Source organism: Acipenser ruthenus, chromosome 3, assembly GCF_902713425.1.
Source record: "Acipenser ruthenus chromosome 3, fAciRut3.2 maternal haplotype, whole genome shotgun sequence".
In the NCBI taxonomy this organism is placed as follows: domain Eukaryota; kingdom Metazoa; phylum Chordata; class Actinopteri; order Acipenseriformes; family Acipenseridae; genus Acipenser; species Acipenser ruthenus.
This window is the reverse complement of record NC_081191.1, coordinates 90,043,274-90,066,763: the sequence shown is the minus strand read 5'-3', so window position 1 is coordinate 90,066,763 and position 23,490 is coordinate 90,043,274. Positions and strand designations below refer to the sequence as shown.

At 37.3% G+C, this 23,490-nt stretch overlaps 1 protein-coding gene across 2 annotated transcripts in view; it reads left to right on the top strand.

Moving 5' to 3' along the window:
* LOC117435530 (transcriptional activator GLI3-like) overlaps positions 1 to 23,490 on the top strand; it is a 123,650-nt gene that overhangs the window by 14,680 nt on the left and 85,480 nt on the right. For both annotated transcript variants that reach the window (XM_059018740.1, XM_059018739.1), the window contains one exon: positions 4,532 to 4,694. In XM_059018740.1, the coding sequence (XP_058874723.1) occupies positions 4,571 to 4,694 (124 nt within the window). In that variant the 5' untranslated portion in view covers positions 4,532 to 4,570. The remainder of the gene's footprint in view (positions 1 to 4,531; positions 4,695 to 23,490) is intronic.

The window sequence follows — 23,490 nt, the reverse complement described above, 5'->3', positions numbered from 1 at the left end:
GCAACAAATGAAATGAATTGATGGAAAGACACCCCCTCCCCTCCCCAGGACAATTGCAGTTGCTTGGTTCAGCATCCCTAATGCATTAAGAGTGTCTGCAAAGCAGATTTCTAAGAGGCAATGGAAGGTATGTAATACCAGGACTGTTACAATGCTGTGAGCCGTTTGTGGATTGATACCACAGTAATAAAAAGTCAATTCTGTTGCCATTGCCAGTGATGCTGTGGTCTGCTATGGTTTCTACAGGGAAATACACTTTGGTATACCAATGGTATTTTTCTAACATAGGTTTCCATATAAAAAGTTTATACAGGTAAATTTGCAAGGTTACCCTGCTTATGCCATGCTTTTGCTATGCTTTTGCTATGCATTTGCTATGGTGCCCCATGCTTACGTGTGCTTTACCATGCTTTCACAGGGATTCAGCTATGATTTACCACACTGTGATGCAGATTTACTGTGGTGTACAGCAGTAAACTCTTAGTTCATCAGACTTGATCACACTGACAAAGCTTTAATGTAAAAACTGGGTTAAAACAGAGAAATCCCAGAAGCCTTCCTCTTTATCCCTTAATCTGTTTGATAGTCTTGTTTGAATTGCAGGCTGAACAAGTGTGGTTGTTGCTATTGAATTACAAAACCAAACACACACTTGGTGTATCCGAAGGAAATAAGCTGTTCCAAATGTAAGTTTGACTTATTATGTGAAACTGATCCTTGAAATGCAGAAATTAGACTGTGATGGCTGCTGTTGAAACATGGCTCTTACAGGCATTTAGATACATGTTCTAGTCCAGATTGGTTGAATAGGTTAAATACATTGTGTAATGAAGATAAAACCTCTGCACATTTATTTAGTTAAACCAAAAGAAGTCCTGCAGATATCTGAACCAACAGAAGATCATTAAAGAAAAATATCCAAATCCTCATTCAGATGTTAAATGTGAAATACAGAGACTTAACAACATGAAAGAAGTATTCATGTGTTATTTTAGCTTTGCTGTTATCTATGTGCTAGCAAGAGCAAATAATTTTGTAAGCATTAAGATTACATGTCTGTTTGTCATTACCCACATATGTAAGATGCTCACAACTCATTCTGTCACGAAATTCATTCGGTCCCATACCAGCTCACTAAAGCATCTTAAGTGGAAAGGTCTGGGACATGGAGTTGCACACAAGGATAATCTTATTAGAAATACTGGAAGCTGCTAACTGCTTTCTGAAGCCAAAATGCAGAGTTGCCCTTGAAAAAGATAAAGAAGGATTTTCCTCTCTGCTTAAAAATTATTTGAATTCGGTAGCCATCGACTAGATTGTGTATTAAACAATTTTGTTGACATCTTTCTGTATCAAATTATTTTCTACCTCACTAGTCCATCTCACCCACGGTAAAGAAGTGTACTCTTCTTGATTTCATTGTTTTACTTAAGGATTTAGGAAATAAGTTGTAATTTTATTTTATTTAACCTGTATTTAACCAGGAAAGACCTGTTGAGATTAAAATCTGTCAATGTTGACTAAATATTGTCAACATTTAGGTAAGTGAAACTATAAAATAGGATAGTTAGTGTTTTATTTGTAAATATGTAGACACAAAATATCAGTCATTTGGTCTGTTTCTCTAACTGTGTTTTAAGGAATCGAATTGGATCAATATTGAAGAATGTCAGATGGCACAACTAAACTAAAACATACGATTATTTATGTTATTTTTTATAATGGAGGCCAGTTGTCAAAAAGGGACTTGCAGAAACCCACCATAAAACTAAAAAATATCGTCCTCTAGATTGTTATCTGCCCACTCTGGCCCTTGTAATGAACTGTGTTGGGAAGTTAAAAATGTGTTAGATATGAAATTCAGAATCAGTGAGAGTTTGGCTGATGAATAGCACCCATACAGCTAAGAGGAGAGAAGTGTCCCAAGCGAATTAGCTCTTTCATACACAGCATGCAGTTCAGCCTAGAGTCGGAAAGGTTGCTGAGCCCAATCAAGGGTTTTATTAAAAAAAAAAAAAAAAAAAAGGAACATGAAGGGTTTATCACTGCAGGTGAGCAGAAGCCAAGAATCTGCACCTGGGTTTATATTGCTGCTCTGCAATAGAAGGCAGTAAGTACCGGAAGCTTGGGAATGAGACCCCCCCCACCCCTCCACCCCCCCACCCCCCAAGCACCTCAGCACAGGTTTTCTAAAATAAATGTGTTTCTAAATGACAGAATTTGTTGTTTTATTTTTAAATTCCCAAGATGGGGTGTAAGCAGTTTTGATAAGATTGATAAAGAGTCCTTTCTGCTTGAGAAACTCCTGTGATTTCCTGCTTGTTCTCTCCTGCCTCCCCCCACGCGGCGGCTGTTCACACTTCACACTGTTTGAGGTTTTATTGTATCCCTGAAGAACGCTCCCAGTGGTGCGGATCAAAGTGGCACAGATGAACCCCCTGAATACCCAGAGTCATTTCTTAAAAATTAAACATGCTATGTTTGCTTGCACAGTGATCAGAGTGCCCTCGGTGTTGATAACCATCAGTATGAACTTCCCCGCTGCTGATGTAATGATGATGAATGCTGTGACACTGTTGTTCCAGACAGCTCTTCCCAGTGGATGCAATGCATTGGCTAATGAAATGAATACAACTTCAGTCCCGTAGAATAATATAATAGGAGGGGGTGAGATTAAAGAAAGGAAACCGATATGAAAAAATAGTATGTGGCAGCAGAATAAAAAGGATAGATCACACGATAGAAGTGGTAGAAGGATGGGTTTTGTAGAAAGACATGGTGTCGTAATTATCCGTCGTTTATTTTCTTGATGTTTTAATACAACAACATAATAATATAAGCTTGCTTTTGTAGCAAAGCATTAATTTCTCCAGCGTTAAGGATTTTTTTTAGAAAACCTTACACATTAAAGGATTTCACATGGTCCCTGTTCAGTGCAGCAAGCGGCCATTAAAAATACTTTCAGAGGGTGTCCTTTCAAAATCAGCTGTTTGACACACCAGTTTTCATAGTTCAGTATTTTGAATGTTCTTCGTGTAATTTCAATGACAGTGTTAACGACACCACACTTTAGCTCAGAGATCAGGAAATCTCCTAATTCTGTTACTCGTTAGTGGCATGCTACAGTGTGTTTCTTTACTAAGAGGAGGTTGTCCCAAGTCCACATTCATGGTTTTAGGAGAAAAGACACACCTGCTGATTGCTGGTTTGAGAAGGATTAAGTTGGAACGGGCCTGGATTTAATTGTGCTCTGTATTTCAGGCCTGTTGGAAAAACACAAAAGGGTCAGCCACGGTTGAATGCAGAGGAACTGTGAACATTTGCTTTGAGAGAGGAATGTTTATCCCCTCTCTTTTACCTGGAAGAACTCTGATGAATGGTGTATAGTGAAGTATAGGAAGGTTGGGTGTAACTGGTATTGGTTTTGTGATGAGCACTTGCCTTCTGTCCTTCATGAATCTTGCTGCACATTTCTATATGTGCAGTGCCATGAGTCATTTTATATGGTTTTTTTCTTACAGTATATCAAGTGTACATTTTGTTGTCTATCATTATCATGTGCCAACTGACTGGATGACAACAGGCTTCTCTAAATTTGCCGATCCTTATGTGAAAGAGGATAACTTTGACTATTTTATGATTTGCTGCACAAATATTATTTTGCAAATGTTCAGCATGTGTGCCCGCTAGTTGAACTTGAACAAATGTTGTAAAGTATAATATTTGATTGAACAATTAGGGTTGTCCAAGTGATTCAATTGATTAATACTGTTGATTTCATGTGCAAATGATTAAAGGGGAGATTTTTAAACTGTTTTGTTTGTTTTATATTGCTTTGTTTGGGCTATGGTATAATTAGGGTGCTTTTACAAGGACTACTTGCAGATGTTGTTATTGTGTTGAAATTCAAGTAGGATGCTCTTCAAAGGGAAGAGAAATACTCTACTATTCAAAGCAGATTTATGTTTTTGGGTAAAGAGGGTGAAATGCTTATATTCATTAATATAATTGCAAACTTACATCTAAAGTTATCCCCCCAAAAAATGATAGTATGTATGGACATTTTACAAACTGGGCTTGTAATTTTTACAGCTTAGATATGGAGGGTTAATTGTGTTGTTTGCTAATCATGCTGTTTTATCAAATGGAAAATAAACACAATTAAATATTTTAAGGAAGGTCAGTTTCCTATTATTCGTTAGATGCTTGTTTTATTTTATTATTATAATTTTTTGAAATGTGGAGCGTGGTTACTGATTGTTTTAACTGGCTTTAACTGACTTGTATGTTATGCTTATATTAAAAATCAGAAAAAATTGGGAAAATTGTATTTGAATTTTCCTGTGAACTTATGTTAACATATCACTGTTTTATCTGTTTTTCTGTTCACCAGTAAATGTTAGATAAAATTGATCGACCCACCCCAACTATCTGATAAGCTAAACTAACACAGATTGTACGGGCAAACTCAGGTGACGTTTAAGAAAATAATCTCGCAGGGTAGTTGAAATGGTTTTCTCTGTTCTTGTAGGAGTCAACGCAAGGAGAGTTTAAGTAATGAGAAGCCATCATGGAAGCCCAGTCCCATACCACCACCGCAGCTGAGAAGAAGAAAGTTCAAAACTCCATTGTGAAGGGCTCCACTCGAACAGATGTTAGCGAGAAAGCAGTTGCCTCCAGCACAACTTCCAATGGTGAGTAACTGAAGGGATTTACAAACAGCCAAAACCAGTCGTCATTTCTTCTCTCTCTCTCTCTCTCTCGCCCCTTTTTGTGTCTCTTGTTGCCCTCTCATGTGTGAATGCACCTGGATCTTTGTTTTTTGTTTTTTATTTACATTTAAAGAATAGATGAAGCAGAGGGTGGTCACATTTTTAAACTGATCCTCGCTGTCACATTATGAACGCATATTTCTTTCTTTCTGTCTGTCTGTCTGTCTGTCTGTCTGAGTTGATGGGGTTGGTTAGGCTGCAGAAATAGATCTCAAACTCAATGCGAAATGCTTACTATGTTATAAAAAGTGATATGTAACTGTTGTATCAATTCAGAAATGTATTCAATTATTCTTTCCACTTTCTGTCTGTCTGTGTATTTCTTTCTTTTTTTTTTATCAGTCGTCGGGTATTATTTCTTAATCATTTTACATCTCCTTTCTGTGAGTATCGTGCTTGTTCGCAGTGTTAAATGGGTATGCCTCAGGCACAGTAAAATTAAACTTGCCCATGGTGTCACATCACACAGGTTCTCTAGACCATAGCTCACAAAATACCCCTTCTCCACTGGCTTATCCGACCCGTGAGGGCTCGGTACGGTACGGGTACGGGTCGTTCTCCACTGGCTGTTTGTCAAGCTGAGCGAGAACCAAACCATGAAACTCCGGCCTCACAAGACATCTGAATCTGGCTCGGAGCCAAGTCGGGCAAGGGGCGGGGTTAAGGGTTTTCGTCATTACGTTGCATCAGTCAATACACCGAAAGACAAACAACAAACATGGAGGTGCAGCGAGTGTGATGAGAGAAAAGTACAGCCTTGGGACGCTGAGGAAGTGCAAGCTCTAGTTTCTCTGTGGGCAGATAGAAGTGTTCAGGAAGATCTGGAGTCATGCGTCAGAAATGAGAACATTTATTTCTGACGATTTGAAGCAAATGGACATAAACCGCGGGTACGGTACACTTTACTCACACACTCAAAAACACAAAATTCTACCAAATTTCTCATCTTTGACCTTTATTATATTAATATAAAGAAACAAAAATGCGGAAAATAAAAAAAAAAATTCACAAAACACGTCTGTACCACACATACAACTACGGCTCTCCTTGCGCTCGTGCAGCTTCTTTTTTTAAGCACCCAAACAAAAAACAACTAAAAAAAACAACAGCTATCCTTAAACGGGTTATCTTTGGCAAAGCATATTTTTTAAATCTTCTTTTTTCCCCTTCAACAGAACTAATTGAACTTTATTAAGTCGATATAATCAGTAAGATTTGTGGATTATAAAGAAATTCCTAAATACAGTGCTCCCTCGCTATAACGCGGGTCTCGGGGGACATGCAATATGAGCGTTATAACCGAAGAGCGATATAAACGAGGGAGGGAGGGGGGGGGGGGCGCCGCGGGACACATAACAACACACATCTGACTGAAATACAAAACAAAGCTCCCTCTCTATAATCCACATATAGTGAAGCAAAAATGTAACTTTCCGTGAATTAATCATGCATAAAGCACCATGTACAACCAAACGAGCAGGGTGGGCCGAATGGACGCCTCTCGTTTGTAAACTTTCTTATGTTCTTACGTTCTTATGTAATCAACGCCATAAAAAGGAAGGTAACATTCCCACTCGTGGATCATTTTAATTAGCAGTTTTTAAACTATAAATAGCCTGGCTAAATGGCGGTCGGGAGTTCAGTTCGAAGCGACAGACAAGCAAATGAAGTGTGAGAAGGCTATTGGGTCAGGAGAGGGGAAGAGGGAATAGGCTTGCCCCAGGTTCGGCTGCCGGAGCGGGGCTACAGGTTATCCCGGAGAAAGTCTCAACTCCTCTCGCAGCAAAAAAGTAAATACATTAGGAAAGATAATAGGCCTAATATTTATTTAGTTATAAAACAAATGCTGAATAAGATGTCTGTGTTAGAAAGTGCCAGCAATGCTTTTCTTCAGTTCAGATACTGTATCAAAAGAGAGAGACAGAAACGGAAGTTAGACTGAGAAGTTGTTTATAGTTTGAACAACACCGGTACTGTATTTACTGTAGAAATATTGTATGAATCACTAGAGTAGGGAATTGGGGGGCATGCTGTAGGAGCGTTATATCCGAGGCGCATTATAACCAAGAACCTTATAGCGAGGGAGCACTGTGTATTTACAAAATATAGCGATACAAGATACAGCTGTACCATTGGTCTATTCATTTTTGAACACCACTTGTTTGCACATCTTTTGTCAAACTAAGTTAATTAATAACAATAATTAATAATAACTGTCTTTCGTTGCGTGTGACGTCAGTAGCACAGTTCGGCTTTGCAGTGGAAAAACAACCCAGGCCCCCCTGAACCGCACTGTGAGGGCTCGGTACAGCCCCGGCATGGCTCTGTTCTACAGTGGAAAAGGCAACAGTCACACAGCAACCAGCCTGGTCCCTGCTTTACAAAGCAGCTGTTCAGTTTGCAAAAAACATCAAATGCTTCTTTGAGGGCAGCACAGCACTGGGGACGTCTGCAGTCGTAATTGTGGGGTGATTTGTAAGTTGCCAAAATGTTGTCATTAGGAGTCCTTACTTGAAAACATCAAAAGCTATCAGTGTGTAGATAGGGTTAATGACTTTGTAGGTCATTTTGCACTCCATAGGTGAGGTTGTAATGTTATTACAGGAAGTTTGTGGGGGCTTGGAAATGTATCTGAAATGTGAGCTTGAAGGTGATTATTACATGCAATTGTGGCTTGGCAAATTGTTTTATTAAACAGATTTTATTGTGTGAGGGTAGGTATAAAAAAGCACATAGACATTGCAGACTATCTTGCATCTTGTGTTTATTTAGAGGCTGACAGAACCCCAAGTAATGCCAAGGCCCTGGCACAAATGCTACTTGGTCAAATTGGAAATGCAGGGGTTTACACACTTTCATAATGTATTTAATATGTATTTATTTCATCACATGTTGCCTGGCTGCTAGGAACTGGAGGGGACAGGCTAAAGAATAAATCAATTACCTAACAATATACATTATAGTCAAGTCAGAGCATTTTGTTTAAAGTCCCCCAGCCCCTCTCCCTCCCCCTTTCTGTCATTGCCTATGAAAAACCAAGACGTCTAGCTGTGCTCAGCATTTCTATACATGTTTATGGAAGTGTAGTTTAGACAATTTAAATAAGCTTAAAAATGTACAATGAAAAGAAAGTATAACAATTTAAACAAGGCTGCTAAAGACAAACAAGGAAAGTTACTGTCATTTAAATGAAAAAAAGAAGCTGATGGTATATATTATTTGAGGTTATTTGTGATTTGTTGAATACACAAATAGTACAAATAGGGCTTCTCTTGTATTCGTTAAAGATTTGTTTCTATAGGTTTGCTAAGTCTATGGCAAGCTGGGATCCTGATTTTTTCTTTCTTTTAGTTTTGGGTTCCCCTTTCAGCTCTGCAAAACATGCTGAGTTCTTATCAAGTGAAATACAACACTCCTCCTTTAACCCTTCCCCCACCGCTAGGAACAAAAGGTAATTGTTGCCAGATGCCAGTGATCATGACTGCCACTTCTCAGGAAGTGCCTAAGAAAATATTTTTACCATGATATAAACCAAACGTATAGCCTAGTCAGAAAGTAACTTGAACCCAAATGAGAAAGCTAACTCAATTAAAGCTAATTAGATAGAGGTCTACAGGCATTCCTTCTAATAGGGTCCTTGTGAAGCGGGACATAATGCAATGTAGTCAAAACAGAGAGCTTTTAGTAGTATTATTTTTAGGCAGAATATATTATTACTGGAGGTGCTGCTTGAGCTAGGAAATTAGTGCAAGATGGTTGCTTTATAAAAGAGAACTTGGCTCTCTAAGTTAAGCTCCCGTTGGGAATTGGACAAACCAAGGATTAAAAATGAAAGATGCATTTAGATTTCAGGAAGGGTCAATTTCTCTTTGTATTCCTGGGGTTGTTGGGGTGGAAGGGAGAGACGTGTTTCTGTAGACTATGTATGTCTATGCTGAAGAAACTGGGGGGGGAAAAGTATCTAAACATTATTTTAATAAGCGACGTCTGAAGAGCTGACTTGAGGATCATTGCTCTTTGTGCAATCTAATTGCAGACTGCCTTGCTCTGAAGCAGCTGTGATACCCTTTAGAGGCCTCAAGAAATGGCTGGTCATGTTGATTAGGTCAGAGGTGAGAAGGGGTGATTGACCCTGGAGTAATGTGGCCTGTGTTTCAGTCATCTGATTGGAAAAAAGGGGCTCCATGAACTGCAGATTAAGGAATGTCCCGTAACCGTATCCAAAAGTGCTGATAAGATTTGAAATAGAAGGAAATTATACAAGCACTTAAACAGACGGTATTTCCCCTATTCTCTTTTCCTTGCCAAATTCAGTTAGAACTTATTGAAGAGAAAAACAAATACTCTGCCATATATAGAGAGATGATGGTTTGTGTCAGGTCTCGAATAGAAGAATGCTTAGGGTTTCCAGTTACTTACAGAATAAGAAATAAATCCCATTCCAGTTGAGAATACGACATGTATTTGTATTTCATTTGACACTGGCTGTCTTTCTTTTAAAGAGAAATTGTATGTTTTTTTTTTGTTGTTGATGGAAATATTTAAAATTATTTTGTTAATTAATCTATTGACTACTTTTTTTGCTGCTTTGATTCCACTCCATAGCACTACAACCGTCTCTCTTTGCTGAATAAGCTTGCTCTAAGATCCCTGGACTAACACCTCAAGTATTGAATTTGCTGGCTCTGAGTCCCCCTAACTAACACCTTTGTATTGAATATACTGGCTATAAAATCTGTCTGCTAACAAGTTTTGTATTGAATTTACTGTCAGTAATAGCCCAGCACTTTGAGAAATCACTTTTACATTTCCCTGACTGTGGCTCAGGCTACAACGGTGCATTTTCTTATTAATTGCAAGATCCAGTTACGCTTTCTTTGTTATGGCTTAAAACAAAGGACTTGTTCGCGAGACATTCCTTATAGTAATTGGAAACCAAAAGGTTAACACACTAGTCGTGTTGCATGCAGTTTGATGTATAGGAATTTGATGTAAACATTTGCAAAACAGCTGTTTTAAGAAAACTTTCTAGATATAACAGTAGATCCTATCATATGGATCCTGTAAGATACGATACTTTCTATTAACCGATGGACCTCTGGCATGTGACATTTACACAAGCTGCTACCAACTGAACAGTACAGATCAATGCACATTGTGTTATGTGTCTAAAACATTAAATTCAGCTCTTAGCAGGACAGAGTAGATTGAGTTGCATATAAAAACCAGACTAGAAAACACGAGAGGGGTATTAATGCAGACCCACAGGCACTGCGTTTGGGAATGTAGTTTCACCTTTTATATGCTGTCACTGAGTTCACGTAAAACAGAGTTTACGTTAAAAAACGTGAACAATATTTTTTTCACAACATTGCCGACCTTCAGAACCAGTTTTTTTTTTAATCCATTTTCTTTGGATTGACACATACTTTAGTTGCAAAAAAACCCTAAACTGTAAGATTATTTTGGGATGGACTGAGAAATTACGGTAGGAATTGTGTACAACAGAAAATAAGTCATTTGTATTAGTTACACTATGTTTTAAATGTGTGTCTACACCTTTAAATCACAGGTTTGAATTATTGTTCCCGCATATTGCTTGGGATTGACCTTTATGAAGGGGGATACAGGAAGTGAGAATGAGAGAGAAATGTGAGTGACACTTGTAAGGAAGACTAAACAGCTGCGCTATACCTTTTGCATTCTCCCAGTAAAGTCTATTCAAACACTTATTGTGTATTGACAATTAAACACAAGCCGTATAACTGTTTTTGGAATGCTGTTTTGTAAATTGCCAAATGCTGAATTACTGCACTTTTTTTGCAGATTTTCTTTTTATAGTATACATGCAGTACTGTACTTTGGTGTTTTAGACACACTGACGTGCCTGACATTGTTAATTTATAATGCCCCGACATTAATAAAGCAGCTACAATGTTTCAATCAGATATATGGCAGGTTCTGTGGTACTATATTACACATGTATGAACAGCATTATGCATTGACATCAATTTTCACATTCAATTCTTCAGGTTACTTTTTAATGTTGAAATTTATTTTATGCTCAGAATTACAATTATAATGTATTTTAAATTACACTGTATAAGTCATTTTGGATTACATTTCCTGTAGAGGGTTTTTATTTGGTGAGGGTGTAGTCATCAGTAGATAACTGAAGAAAAGGTAAATCCTAAAGAAATCAACTTCAATCAATGATGTAGGCATTAGCCAAAACTTTTCTCGACGTTTAATAAAAAAAAAAAAAATTAAAAATTAATAAAAGACACCAGTTTTCACTAAACAGTCGTGGACGTCAGTAGAAATTACCAAAGTGGATTTTCGAGTTCTCTCTGAAACTGATGCTGTTTTTCCCCCCTTCTCTCAGTAAGTTATAAAAAGCTGAGTTCCATTGCAATTACTAAGTCTTACGAGAGCATTCCCACATGGCTCAGTAAATGGTAGCTTCATCCTGAGTTCTTTCATCTCTTTTCCTGCTCTCCTGGCTTGACAGTTGAAAAGGTCTGACTGTGCCACACAATGGTTTGATTGGTTTCTCTGGGGGAGGCTTTTCCCTACCTCATCATTCGCCAGGCAGGTGGACCAGAAACTCTCTTGATTCTTTTGTTGCCTCTGAAAGTCTGCGGTCTTTGACTGAATAAATCCGCCGTCATGGGATAATTTGCTAAAAAAAAAAAAAGGAGACTGAAAAATGTGAGAGAAACGCCTCAACTACTTGGGTGCTGAATTAATGACATGTCGGTACAGGAGAATTTGCAACTGAAAAATCACAGGGTGAATGCTAAGGGGGGAGATGATCTTTAGAATGCATGAGTGCAAAGCCTTTTATTTCATATTTGAGGGCAAGTAGGCCTTAAAAATTGACATTGCTCCAAAAATTGTATATGTTGTTTACATGGCAAGCACATTTAAACGAAAACGCTTGTGTCCAAAAAAACATGCTGTGCTTCTTTTAGGCAGGCATTTAAATTATTAACTGCAATCTCATATGACAGAAATAAAGTTCAGTTAACACAGGATGAAAAGTAATTTACAGATAGGATGTCCCCGGCCATCTTTGTGGCTCCCACAGATAAGGTTTCATTTTAAAACGGATAGACGACATTTCCACTTACGGACCCTATTCTGCGACACCTGTGATAACAGCTTGTGGATCCTAATTGAAAATTGGTTTGAAAATGGATTTTCACTTTTCTTCCCCTGTCTCGGCAAATATTGAATGGGACTTGAGCTGCCACGTTGAATCCCAGATTGTGAAAATGGAGCAGAAGGCTGTGATCATCTTTCACAGCTGTGTCAGTGATATGACAGTTTTGTGATCTGTCTTATTAATGAAATCATTGATCACTTGATGGAAGCTGTAATGAACTAATTTTTTTCTGGGACTTCAGTTCTGGAGCCTGATTAGATTCTTTTAAAGGAAAGAAATTGCAGTCAACGGACGCATTTTTCCACCTACCCTAATAGGCGAATAATAGCATCTGGAGAAAAACATAAAACTATGTGATTTGTGAAACAAACTTAAGGTCAAGTATTTCTAAAAGCATAAGCATGTAAAATACAGCACCTGCTGTCGGGGCCGTGTTATAGTTTCTTCTTGTGCATCTCAATACAATTAGGCACTAAATCTTACAATCATACGTAGGAATTCTGCTACAGTGTACAATGCTTGGAAAAAAGCTGATCTCCGATCCAGTTATTCCTTTTCATTACTTGTATGTAAGTGTTCTTTGCATTTGGTGATCTATTTACAAGGCATTCAATAAATGTCAAAAAAAAAAGAATTGTGTCTCTTTGCAGAAGATGTGACGTTCAGGGGTTAAGAAAAGGATTTACAGTCTAGCATCCAGACTTTAGGTTTGATAAGAGGCCATTTACTTGAAATGCTAGGAGTACTCTGTAGGGCTTGACACTGAAGTACCTGTAAGGTTTTCTATTTTATTAGCGCTGCGGGGTGACCTCTGCATCCAGTATTGTCTCTAAGCATGATAAAATACTGACCTTATTCAAAGAGCACTTATTATCTTTAAGTGTACACTTTAAAATAAAATAAAAAATGTACTGCAATATCTTTATAATTATAATTTATTTTTAATTTCGGAATAAAACGCTTTTCACCACCACACCACAACCAATGAAAGTGTTTATTTGATTGAACTTTTAATCCGATGATGTTTAATGCTAGTCTCAAATCTGAATACATTCACAATTTAATCTGAGACAATGAGACAAGTGGCATTGATAAAATAGCCAAAGGGAGACTGATACTCTTTGCAATCCTGTAACTCTTCACAGGTCTGCCTTGCCTGTGAAACTGGTTACAGAGTCCCAGTTAGCATATTTGTATTGCGTTACAAATAAATACAAAAAAATAAAAATCTATTAAAAATAAATAGCTCATTATTCACTGAATCGACAGCTCCGGATGCCGTTTAAAAAAAAACCTTGGCCATACTAAATAAATTGATGCTAAAATGCCTTCCTTAAGCCCTCTTTGGCATATTAGTTATTCATTTTCTTTATAAAGATTAACACTAGAGGCAGAGTCCTAAAAGGATTACCACAATTTATTTTGTCTGTGTGTTTAGATGTGGAGGAATGTGGTTTCTGTTCTTCTAGGGCAGGATGGTTTTCCTGAGCGGGGTTTAGAATCTCACTCATATTTCACTGTGAATTGTCTCAAGGGTGTTTCCTCACTTCACTCTGTGTGCGTGGGTCACCCCAGTAGTGCCCATTCTGCGCTTGAAAGGGGATCTGTGATCAAAGGCCCTAATGATGTAACTGATTTCTGGTGATTGATTAGGAACAGAAGTCTCAAAGCATTTTACACTTCAGATCCATTAGTCTCTGCTGTTAAAATAGCTTCAGTCTAGAAGGGGAAAAGGCAGAGTGTGAATGTCATTAATGTTCCAAACAGTGCTGTTCGGAGTTCTGTGGCAAGAAACTTTAGATTTTTGAGTTAACATGGCAGCAGAAATAAGTCTCTAGAAAGTAAAGAATTACATTTTATTGAACAGAAAAAGGAGAGTTAAATAAAATAAACAAAAGGCCTTCCTGAAGCAATACCTTTGAAAAGAGGAGGAAAAAAGTAAGTCTACTGACTTTTCTATTCTCTACAAAGGCGCTTTATATTTGAAATGGTTTTCGTTTTACATCTGTGTGTATTTAAATTAACTTTTAATTGGATATTAATATGGATTTCTAATCAATTTGGCCTGCATAAGAATACAAGACTTTCAAATCTTATTTAATCTTTTTTTACTGATATTTTAAATAAGATAGATAATGTAGATAACTCACATGAAGCCAACACTAAAACACGGGTTAATACCAGCTGCAGGGCTTTCATCAGAAAACAAAACATGAGGCCAGACTGATCATGGCCTGTGCAATTAAATGAAATTTAAATTTCATCATGCTTGTTTTGTAAGATTAACCACTTTGACTTTTACAATGTGCATTGGTGTAATGACTTTGCTAAATCTGGTCCATGGTGTATTTTAAAAATTTGTAGTTACTAACCTTATGCAGTCTTACATAGTCCAGCTTGGGTTGTTTGAAGACTCTGTGACAAGTGCTGCAATACCTGGAATTTACAAGGACTATTTACAAAACTAAATTCCTCAGTCAGTCAGTGGTTTGTTTAACAAGGTATGTTTTACGTCTGCTTAAGAACATAATGGTCCCCTCCCCCCATCCCTGAACCTTCTCCCCCCACTAACCACCTCCATTACTGGAATTGGGTTCTTCATTTACACTGTTGTCCGTTTCACAGCAGGAGGCGACAAGTCTTAAGACTACAAAAAAGAAATACAATAAAAGGGGGCACTCTTTATCTGGCCTGGGCCCCATGCACACACCGTAAAGATTGCATGAGCCACACCCAGCGTTCAGTTTGATTTCACCTTCAATGGGAAGTAATAGTGCTGTGAAAAAAAAAAAAAACTCCTTTCATAAAAATGTGTGACATAGAACAGAGCTGTAAATCACCATTAGAGTTACTTCCTATGTTTTACCATTCACTGTCAAGGAAGAATGCCTGGGGCTTGTTTGGAGCTAATTCCCTCTTGAGTAAACTTCATTTTGTGGACTGGCCCAGCACTGAACTGGACTGATAACTTTGTTTATGGACCTGCATGAATATCTTATAGATAAGTGAGATCATGCAAATGACCCCTAATAAGAAATCTAGGAAGCAATTACAGATACAGGCAAATTGGTGTGTTTAGAAGGCCAATATCACTGATAAGAAGAAACTTTCCCAACTTTCTTCCTCCCCACTTGAAAGCTGGACTTAATTGTGACCATGTTTTAGTTGATCAGAAGCTGGGAGTGTTTGTAACAGGAAGAGATACTACTTGAGATTGATGTATATTAACATTTTTTGAACATTTAAAATAAAATGATCTTATCTACAGTACTCATTTAAAACCTTTTGGAAAAGCATGTAATGGTTTGGGGGTGGGGGTGGGGGGTCAACATGGAGATGCAATACACATGTGAAGGGTGCCATTACAGCAACACATCTGTGTGTGATAGTTTACACAAGTATGGTACATTGGGTTTTCCATTTTCCTCAGCAGTAAGGACTGGAATAATGCCAATAAACATAGTTGTTTCAGGTTTATGCAGAGTTAAGGGCGTCTGCTAAGAAATAAATAATAATACTTTTAAGGCTGTCTATCAAGCAAAGATCAGTAAATTCTAACTCCGCTAACAGAGGTCCTTTATCTTCTTTGCATAACTGTGGGCCATGCTTTGTTATGTTGGTGTTGGTTTATTCACCAGTTGACCTGCACCAGAGATAAACAGCAGTTGGCTAAAGTCTGTTGTTGCATGATGGTAAACAAACACCAAACTTGTCCTTCTTTTCTGTTTAATTGTTTTTGTATAAATTGGTTCTGTAGACAAGAGGGTAGGCTGCAGCACATACAACCAAGCAGCTGAAACAGTAGATGCTGCACTCCTGTCCAGTACCACACAAATAAATCCCATTCCTGGCCTGAATGAAGCGTCTGCCCTTGTTGGCCTCATTTGTGATGTGTTTTGGTAAATGCATGACTTTGATAAAGAGTTTCTGTATTTAGACAACTAAGTTTCCTTCACCTGTGTTCTTAATTTTTAAAGACTAGCAGCTGCCGCATTAGTAGCATCTTTTCCTGTACCAACTGCTTGGCAAGGTAAAAAACATTTACTGTATTTCTGCAATTTCCCAGTTAAAATAACAAAACGAGGGCTCAGAACCAGAGGGGTGGAAATGACATTTGTGTCAAAATGGCATATTATATATCAAATTAAAGCTCTTGATGAGATCTATCTAGTGCCAAAAGGACCTAAATGAAATCACAAACTGCATTGAATAAAGTGAGAAAGTAATAAAGACACAACTGCAAAATCTAGGTAAACTTCGTGCCAGGAGGGTGTAACTAGCACTGAGAGTTGCATTATGGGATGGCTGAGTGACAGCAGATGAGTCAAAATGGCTGAAAAAAACTGTAAAATAAAGGTTTGTGTAAAACAATATCTAACTTTTGTGGATATTTGTGCATTCACTACAGAATAAGAACCAGACCATGTCAACTGTAGAAAATCTTGTAAATTATATTTTAAAGTAGTATTTTTTAAGTATAATTTGTAAAATATGACTGTATATGTGAACATTTATATTTTAAAGATACATATTGATTTATTAATTGTTATTAAACTGAAGAAAAACAAGTCTGCGATAGAACTAGTGAAGAAAACTACACTTATCTACAATGGGTATTCATTTCAGTGTGTTATTATGGAAAATCTAACTTTTAAGCAAGATTTCTAGTGCTATTCTTACTTCTTGAAGTTTCAAATTAAAAAATATTTTAAACTCTTTAATTTACTTCAAAATTATATTGAGCCTGTGCATGTACTGATAATTGGCAGTTGAACACAAACAATCAAAATCTTCTTTTTGCTCTCCTGTGAAATTGTGAAAATGTCACTTATGCCCCTCTGGTTCTAAGCCCTCGAAAATGCGAAACTGTTTCTAACCATCTTTAAACTATGGCTTTGAAGCACCAATTCAATTTGCACTATATTGTTAAATGTGATACTTACCTTTTTATCCAGTGCCTTGTAATGTTTAATATTTAAAATAACTACCTCAGAAAATACTAGGTGTCAACCCTCCGTCCTGTGGCATATAATACCAGGTGGTTTGTCACCACAGTACTTAAGTTGTAATTAGAGTGGCTGCCATAAGAACATAAGAAAGTTTACAAATGAGAGGAGGCCATTCGGCCCATCTTGCTCATTTGGTTGTCAGTAGCTTATTGATCCCCTGTTCTGGATGCCCCTTTATCTAATCTCCACTTGTGACCCCTGGTCCTTGTTTTTCTGTCACCTGCAAATGTAACAAGTTTGCTTACTTTACCAGAATCTAAGTCATTAATGTAGATTAGGAAAAACAGAGGACCTAATACTGATCCCTGTGGTACTCCTCTCGTTACCTCGCTCCATTTTGAGGTTTCTCCTCTAATCAGTACTTTCTGTTTTCTACATGTTAACCACTCCCTAATCCATATGCATGCATTTCCTTGAATCCCTACTGCATTCAGTTTGAGAATTAATCTTTTATGCAGGACTTTGTCAGAAGCTTTCTGGAAATCTAAATAAACCATGTCATGTGCTCTGCAATTATCCATTGTCGATGTTGCATCCTCAAAAAAATCAAGCAGGTTAGTTAGACGTGATCTCCCTTTCCTAAAACCAGCTGGCCGTCTCCCAGGATACTGTTACCAACTACTTTTCCATTTTGTATCTTATTATAGTATTCCATAAGTTTACATATAATACAAGTCAGGCTTATTGGTCTGTAGTTACCTGGTTCGGTTTTATCTCCCTTTTTGTGGATTGGTATTACGTTTGTAATTCTCCAGTCTGTCGGTACAACCCGTGTCAAGAGACTGTTGCATGATCTTGGTTAGCGGTTTGTAAAAAACGTCTTTCATTTTTTGGGTACTATTGGGAGGATCTCATCCGGCCCTAGTCCCTTTAACACTTCTGCCTCTTTTATGCTAAAGTTATTTAAAACTGGATAGGAACAAGACCACATATGGGGCATGTTGTCCGTATCCTCCTTTGTAAAAACTTGTGAAAAGTAATCATTTAATATATTTGCCATGACCACGTACTCCCTTAAGGTTTGTTCCAAGACACATTGGGCAGGATTTTCAAAAGGTCGTAAATGATAACTCCAGTGTTAATCAACAAATTGGTATGTGGCATTGATTTTGGCATTTTCAAGCAGTCTTTATGTACATTTCGTTATGAAATAATTGTGCAAATGTGATTTCTGAAATTATGTTGATTTACGAAATAATGTTAATATCTTAACGAGCAGTGCTTCTTGCGACTGTTTATTTTGTTTGCATGGGAATTTAAAAGGAAGTCTGTGTTAATTGTTATAATTCATCAGGGGTTAATTTGCACTTGGAAAAGGAGGGGTTTATTTAACAAAGGAGTATATATGACACCGACGATACAGAGATAAATAAATATATACAGAGATAAATAAATAAATATATAATGAAGTGTTACATACATGGTATACATGTATAATAGCGAACAACTACAAACACAAATGGAACTTCAAACGTATTTATTTATAGCCTGCAATCGTACATACTAAAATACATACAAAAGTAAATTCTAACAAAATCTACATAGCCTACATTTCATCCAAAAAAAGGTATTTTTTCTTTTTAACCATAAACAGATTGCAAAATGCACATTAAAAGAGTTGTATATAATAAGCTGTGGCAAAATATCCCCCGGAATTAGGGTAAATGACTAGTGGGATTTAATTATTTATTTTTTATTTTTAAATCAGTGCCGTTCGAGTTATACCCACACGCCAGATAATTGTAAATCAGCATTTTATATGTGAAGTGTTCTAAATAAATGTACATTCCGGGTGACCATTTTAAATTTAAGTTTACAAATTATACACAAAATAGATGTTCCCATTTTTTATTACCATTTGGCTGCTGCTGGCAGGTGGGAGAGCTGTCTCCCTGAACACTAGTAGTTTCCATAACAGCGGATTCTGCATCCATTCATTTTTCTTGATCTTGTTAACATGAATTCCTCTTATCTAGTCAATGAGACAGGAAGTGATGGACGTGACCTGCTACAATTAAGCCAATTATTTTGCAGCAGCATTTCCTCTTAAAGACAGTTGCTCTTAAGTCTTGGCTTGTATAAACCTGCTTGGTTTCACATATACAGTCCAGTTTTTTTTAGTGCTTACACAACTCATCATCCTTTTTGCTCTTTAGTTTGCTTCTGGTAAAACACACCTTTTACACCTGGACCACAGTAGATATTAATATTAATTTCAACAGACTCTTCACAAAACTAGGCCTTTGTATTTTTGCAACAGCTTTTGAGTGCATATGAGGCACATGTCAGTTGTATTTACTAGCATATACATTCTTTTCTAAATTGCATTTCAAGTTACAACACAAATAGACATGTTATACGTGTGGCTTTAATTTTGAAGAGTGTTGACATTTCTTTCTTATTTATTTTTTTACCATCATTTTACAAGACGAAATTGTTGCCTGAGGTTATGTTTTTCTTTATGGCTTACATGGTAACATCTGTAAATTACAGTGTGCATGTGCATCTACAGATACTATGAAAGGTGGGTTTCTTGGCAGTGGGAGTTACTCACAATGCTATCTTTAATACACCCTGTAATTCTCTGAAATCCTCCCTGCTTGAACACCTACATTAGCTTATTCATTAAGTTATCTCACGCACCACCAATATTTAAAAGCTCAAATCTCACCGTAGCCTTCACCTAATTTTACATAATCATATTTTAGTTTATGCAGGAGTTTTATTTAGTATTAGAAACCAAAGTTTCTTGAAATGTAAAGATGCATGCACAGGCTATAGTTACTGTTGTTGTATGACTTTAGCACAGTTACCAGGATCTCTCTTATAAATATTATTATTATTTATTTCTTAGCAGACGCCCTTATCCAGGGCGACTTACAATTGTTACAAGATATCACATTATTTTTTTTTACATACAATTACCCATTTATACAGTGGGATTGAACCCATGACCCTCTGGTCAAGAGTCCAGAGCCCTAACCACTATTCCACACTGCTGCCTGTAAATATCTTAAACCAGGCTGTGAAAGATAGACCAGGATGATGAAAGATCTGATAACTAGATTTGGATCTTAATTAATTGGACATGTTAATTATTGCTGGTAATGCATGCTGAAGTTTAGTTTTTTCTAAGATATGTGTGCAGCCAGATTTGATATGGTAACATGATATGCAGGATTTACATGATTCACATGTAAATCCTGACGAAGTTGCACGGCACTGAAACGTTGATTTAATTCATTCACTTTTTAATCTTGATGTTGCACAAATACAAGTTTAAAAATATTATGGTGAACAAATCCTGAGTGTGAATACTCTCTGTTGCATATATACTTATTTTATCCAGCGCTGGATTCTAGCGAGTGGCACAAGGCAGCTTGACTTTACTGAATGATTCCCATTTAACAAAATGTGTGTATAACTCCTAATACATATTCATAAGGAAACAATGCACTGTACATATATCACATTCCTCCCATGTGTAAATAGTTTGTGTTTTAACTCCTGTAAAGTGAAAGAAATTAGCCTCATGTAGTTTCAAATGTGTGACACTTCATTCACATTAAAACCTCTTAGAAAAAGTGTAGTGACCTACTACAGTACAGGGCATAAAACAAACAGTAGCAGGCACGGAGTTGTGAGTGAATATGAATGAATTACCAAAGTGGAAGAAAAAGCAAAAAAGAGTTAGAAAAAAAAAAAAATCACAAAAATGGAACTGCAGATACCAATGTTGATATACTTTTAACTGGTTGATGAAAGTCATATCTTCCAGTTATTATTTGAAGAATTTGTGGGACACCTTATCACACTATTTTGTAATGGATGATACGAGCTGGTTAGCAAGGTGCAGGTCTCTGGGTAGTAAATCTGATTCAAACATTCAAAATCCTAAAAGGTATAAGACAATGTCGACCCAGGGGACTTCTTTGACCTGAAAAAAGAAACAAGGACCAGGGGTCACAAATGGAGATTAGATAAAGGGGCATTCAGAACAGAAAATAGGAGGCACTTTTTTACACAGAGAATTGTGAGGGTCTGGAACCAGCTCCCCAGTAATGTTGTTGAAGCTGAAACCCTGGGATCCTTCAAGAAGCTGCTGGATGAGATTCTGGGATCAATAAGCTACTAACAACCAAATGAGCAAGATGGGCTGAATGGCCTCCTCTCGTTTGTAAACTTTCTTATGTTCTTATTCTTATGTTCTTATGATTAAGAGTTTTGTAAGTGACCAGAGGGAATTCTTGAGATTTTTCTCAGTTGAATAGGGAGTGACCTGTTAGGCCAGGGTTCATCTTCCAGTAGGGGGTTTATGGCTTTCTAAGCACAAGCAATTTCTTGATAGAAATCTACAGAAGAGTCTTGCTTTTCTCTTTACCTTCACAAGCTATAATTATATATAATAAGGCTAGCATGCTAGATCTTGTACTACCTACAACACACACAGTTGTCATGTGTAGTGAATTGACATAATAATTACAATGCCCAAAAGCAATATGCATTGCTCAGTTTATGATTGAATTATATGTTGTTCAAATAGTTTAATACCATTTCAAGTGATCCAGTGGAATAGGTAGGTGGCAAGGAAAGATCAAGAAGGAGAACTGATAATAACCTTGTCAGTCTACACTGAGGGCCTCATGCACTAAACGGTGGTAAATTACCTGAAATACTGCGTGATAAGAGAAACCCATACTGCGTGCAACAATGAAGGCATGCCCGCTCTATTCACTAATACAGTAATATGCACGAATAAGGCGAGCTAAATGATTAATTTGCCAATCATCATAGCATGCGAAATGCTGCACGCGTTACACACCCTTTACTTTAGTATATGGGCACTCCAAAGGACAGGTAGTCCGGCTTTCACTTTGTCAGAATGACAGCGACCAAGGAGGCAGCAGCCGGCACCAGCTACATCTTCAATGGGTCTCTGTAGGATGAGGGGAGGCGGCCGTGTTACGCAGATTTCTGTATCCCCATAGAATTCTGCATCCCCTTAGATTTGACGCCTGCGTAGATCAAGATCGCTATACGTGAACGCTTGATGTTTCTGAACACTATTTACATGTAATAAAATTAAAATGTGTTTTAAAAGAAAAATACAGATTTATAAGGTTACTTTTAATCAAGGGTTTTGTGTATTGAGCAACACAGGAGGCTGAGTGTACTGTAGAAAATCAGTGGTGTTAAATGTGCTGTTTGATTTTGCGACAGAATTAGTTTGGTCTTGTTTTCAATATTTGTTGCAAACTGCTGCAGAACTCATTGTCATTCCTTGAGAACACAATGGGACTCAGGCACAGGAATATTGCGCATCCACGTCCAGCTTTGAAAAACTGCATCTGCACAGGCATGGAATCATGCGGGGACACAGAATTCTGCCTAACACCGGGAATGTCTTGCTTTGAGACGGTCAAAGCAGAGAAACAGAAAATAATTAACTGAAAATAAATATGTGTTTGTTCACCCTTAACCCCCTCTGGTTTATTTTGAAGGTACTCTGGTATCGAAACGTTGGCTCAATATAAATGTGTTTCTTTTAAAGGGATTGCAAGTGTGTGGTTTATTTCTTTTTTTTTCTTTAAAGAAACTTTAACCTTCCAGCTGCTTATCCAGCGATTTCGACGTGCTGCACAGGCTAGTCACAATGTGTGCAGTACTCACTGTTGTCCTTTCCATGACAAAATGCTATTGTTTTCAGGGCCGAAATAATTCAGTGTAAATCATGGGATTTTATACAGCACTGTCTATTCCTACATTGCATCTTGCATTGAGCAACACTTTTGGAATCGGAATAAAGGAAATGATTATGTAATACAGTTCACGTGCAGTCATCTTTTGGTAAGTTTAATTTTCAGAATCATATAATTATGTACAGTATTACAACACCGTATGTTAAAATATTGCCCTTAATCCGCAAAACCAACGAAATACATCCTATGTAGCCTATATTTGATATTTTATTTGTAGTGTTCTGTGGAACACAGGCAAATGTTTATCCTGGAAAAAAATGGAATACAATGCCAGATATATGTGTTTATCATATTTCCCACACAGCACTACTTGTGGTCTGCTCTATTTATATTGTGATTTAGACAGACACCGCCTGGTTTCAATAAGTGGTAAACTTAACACACGTTGAGACACTTAGGAAAGTTAGCACCTTTAAGTAAATATGGTTTTTATATCAAGTCCCTCCCCCGCTGTATTAGGGGAGGGAATTCAAATACATTTCCACTGATTACCATTATTAATTGTATGTAAATGACTCGCTCGCTGTATCTTTTTCCACGCGATTCATTTCGTGTGCAAAGTCATTTGCTGCTGGTTAGTGAATATAGCAGGTGTACAAAGCACGCAGTAACGGGCTTACTGCGTGGTAAACAGGTTACCGCTGTTTAGTGCATGAGGCCCTGAGTGTTAAAGGGGATTTGTTGTTTTTGTAACAGATCAACAATTAAGTTCTTCTCAAAGGATGTAGTCTGTAGATTAAAACAACACTACTTTAGTGGGCTTTATACTACAAGATTTATAC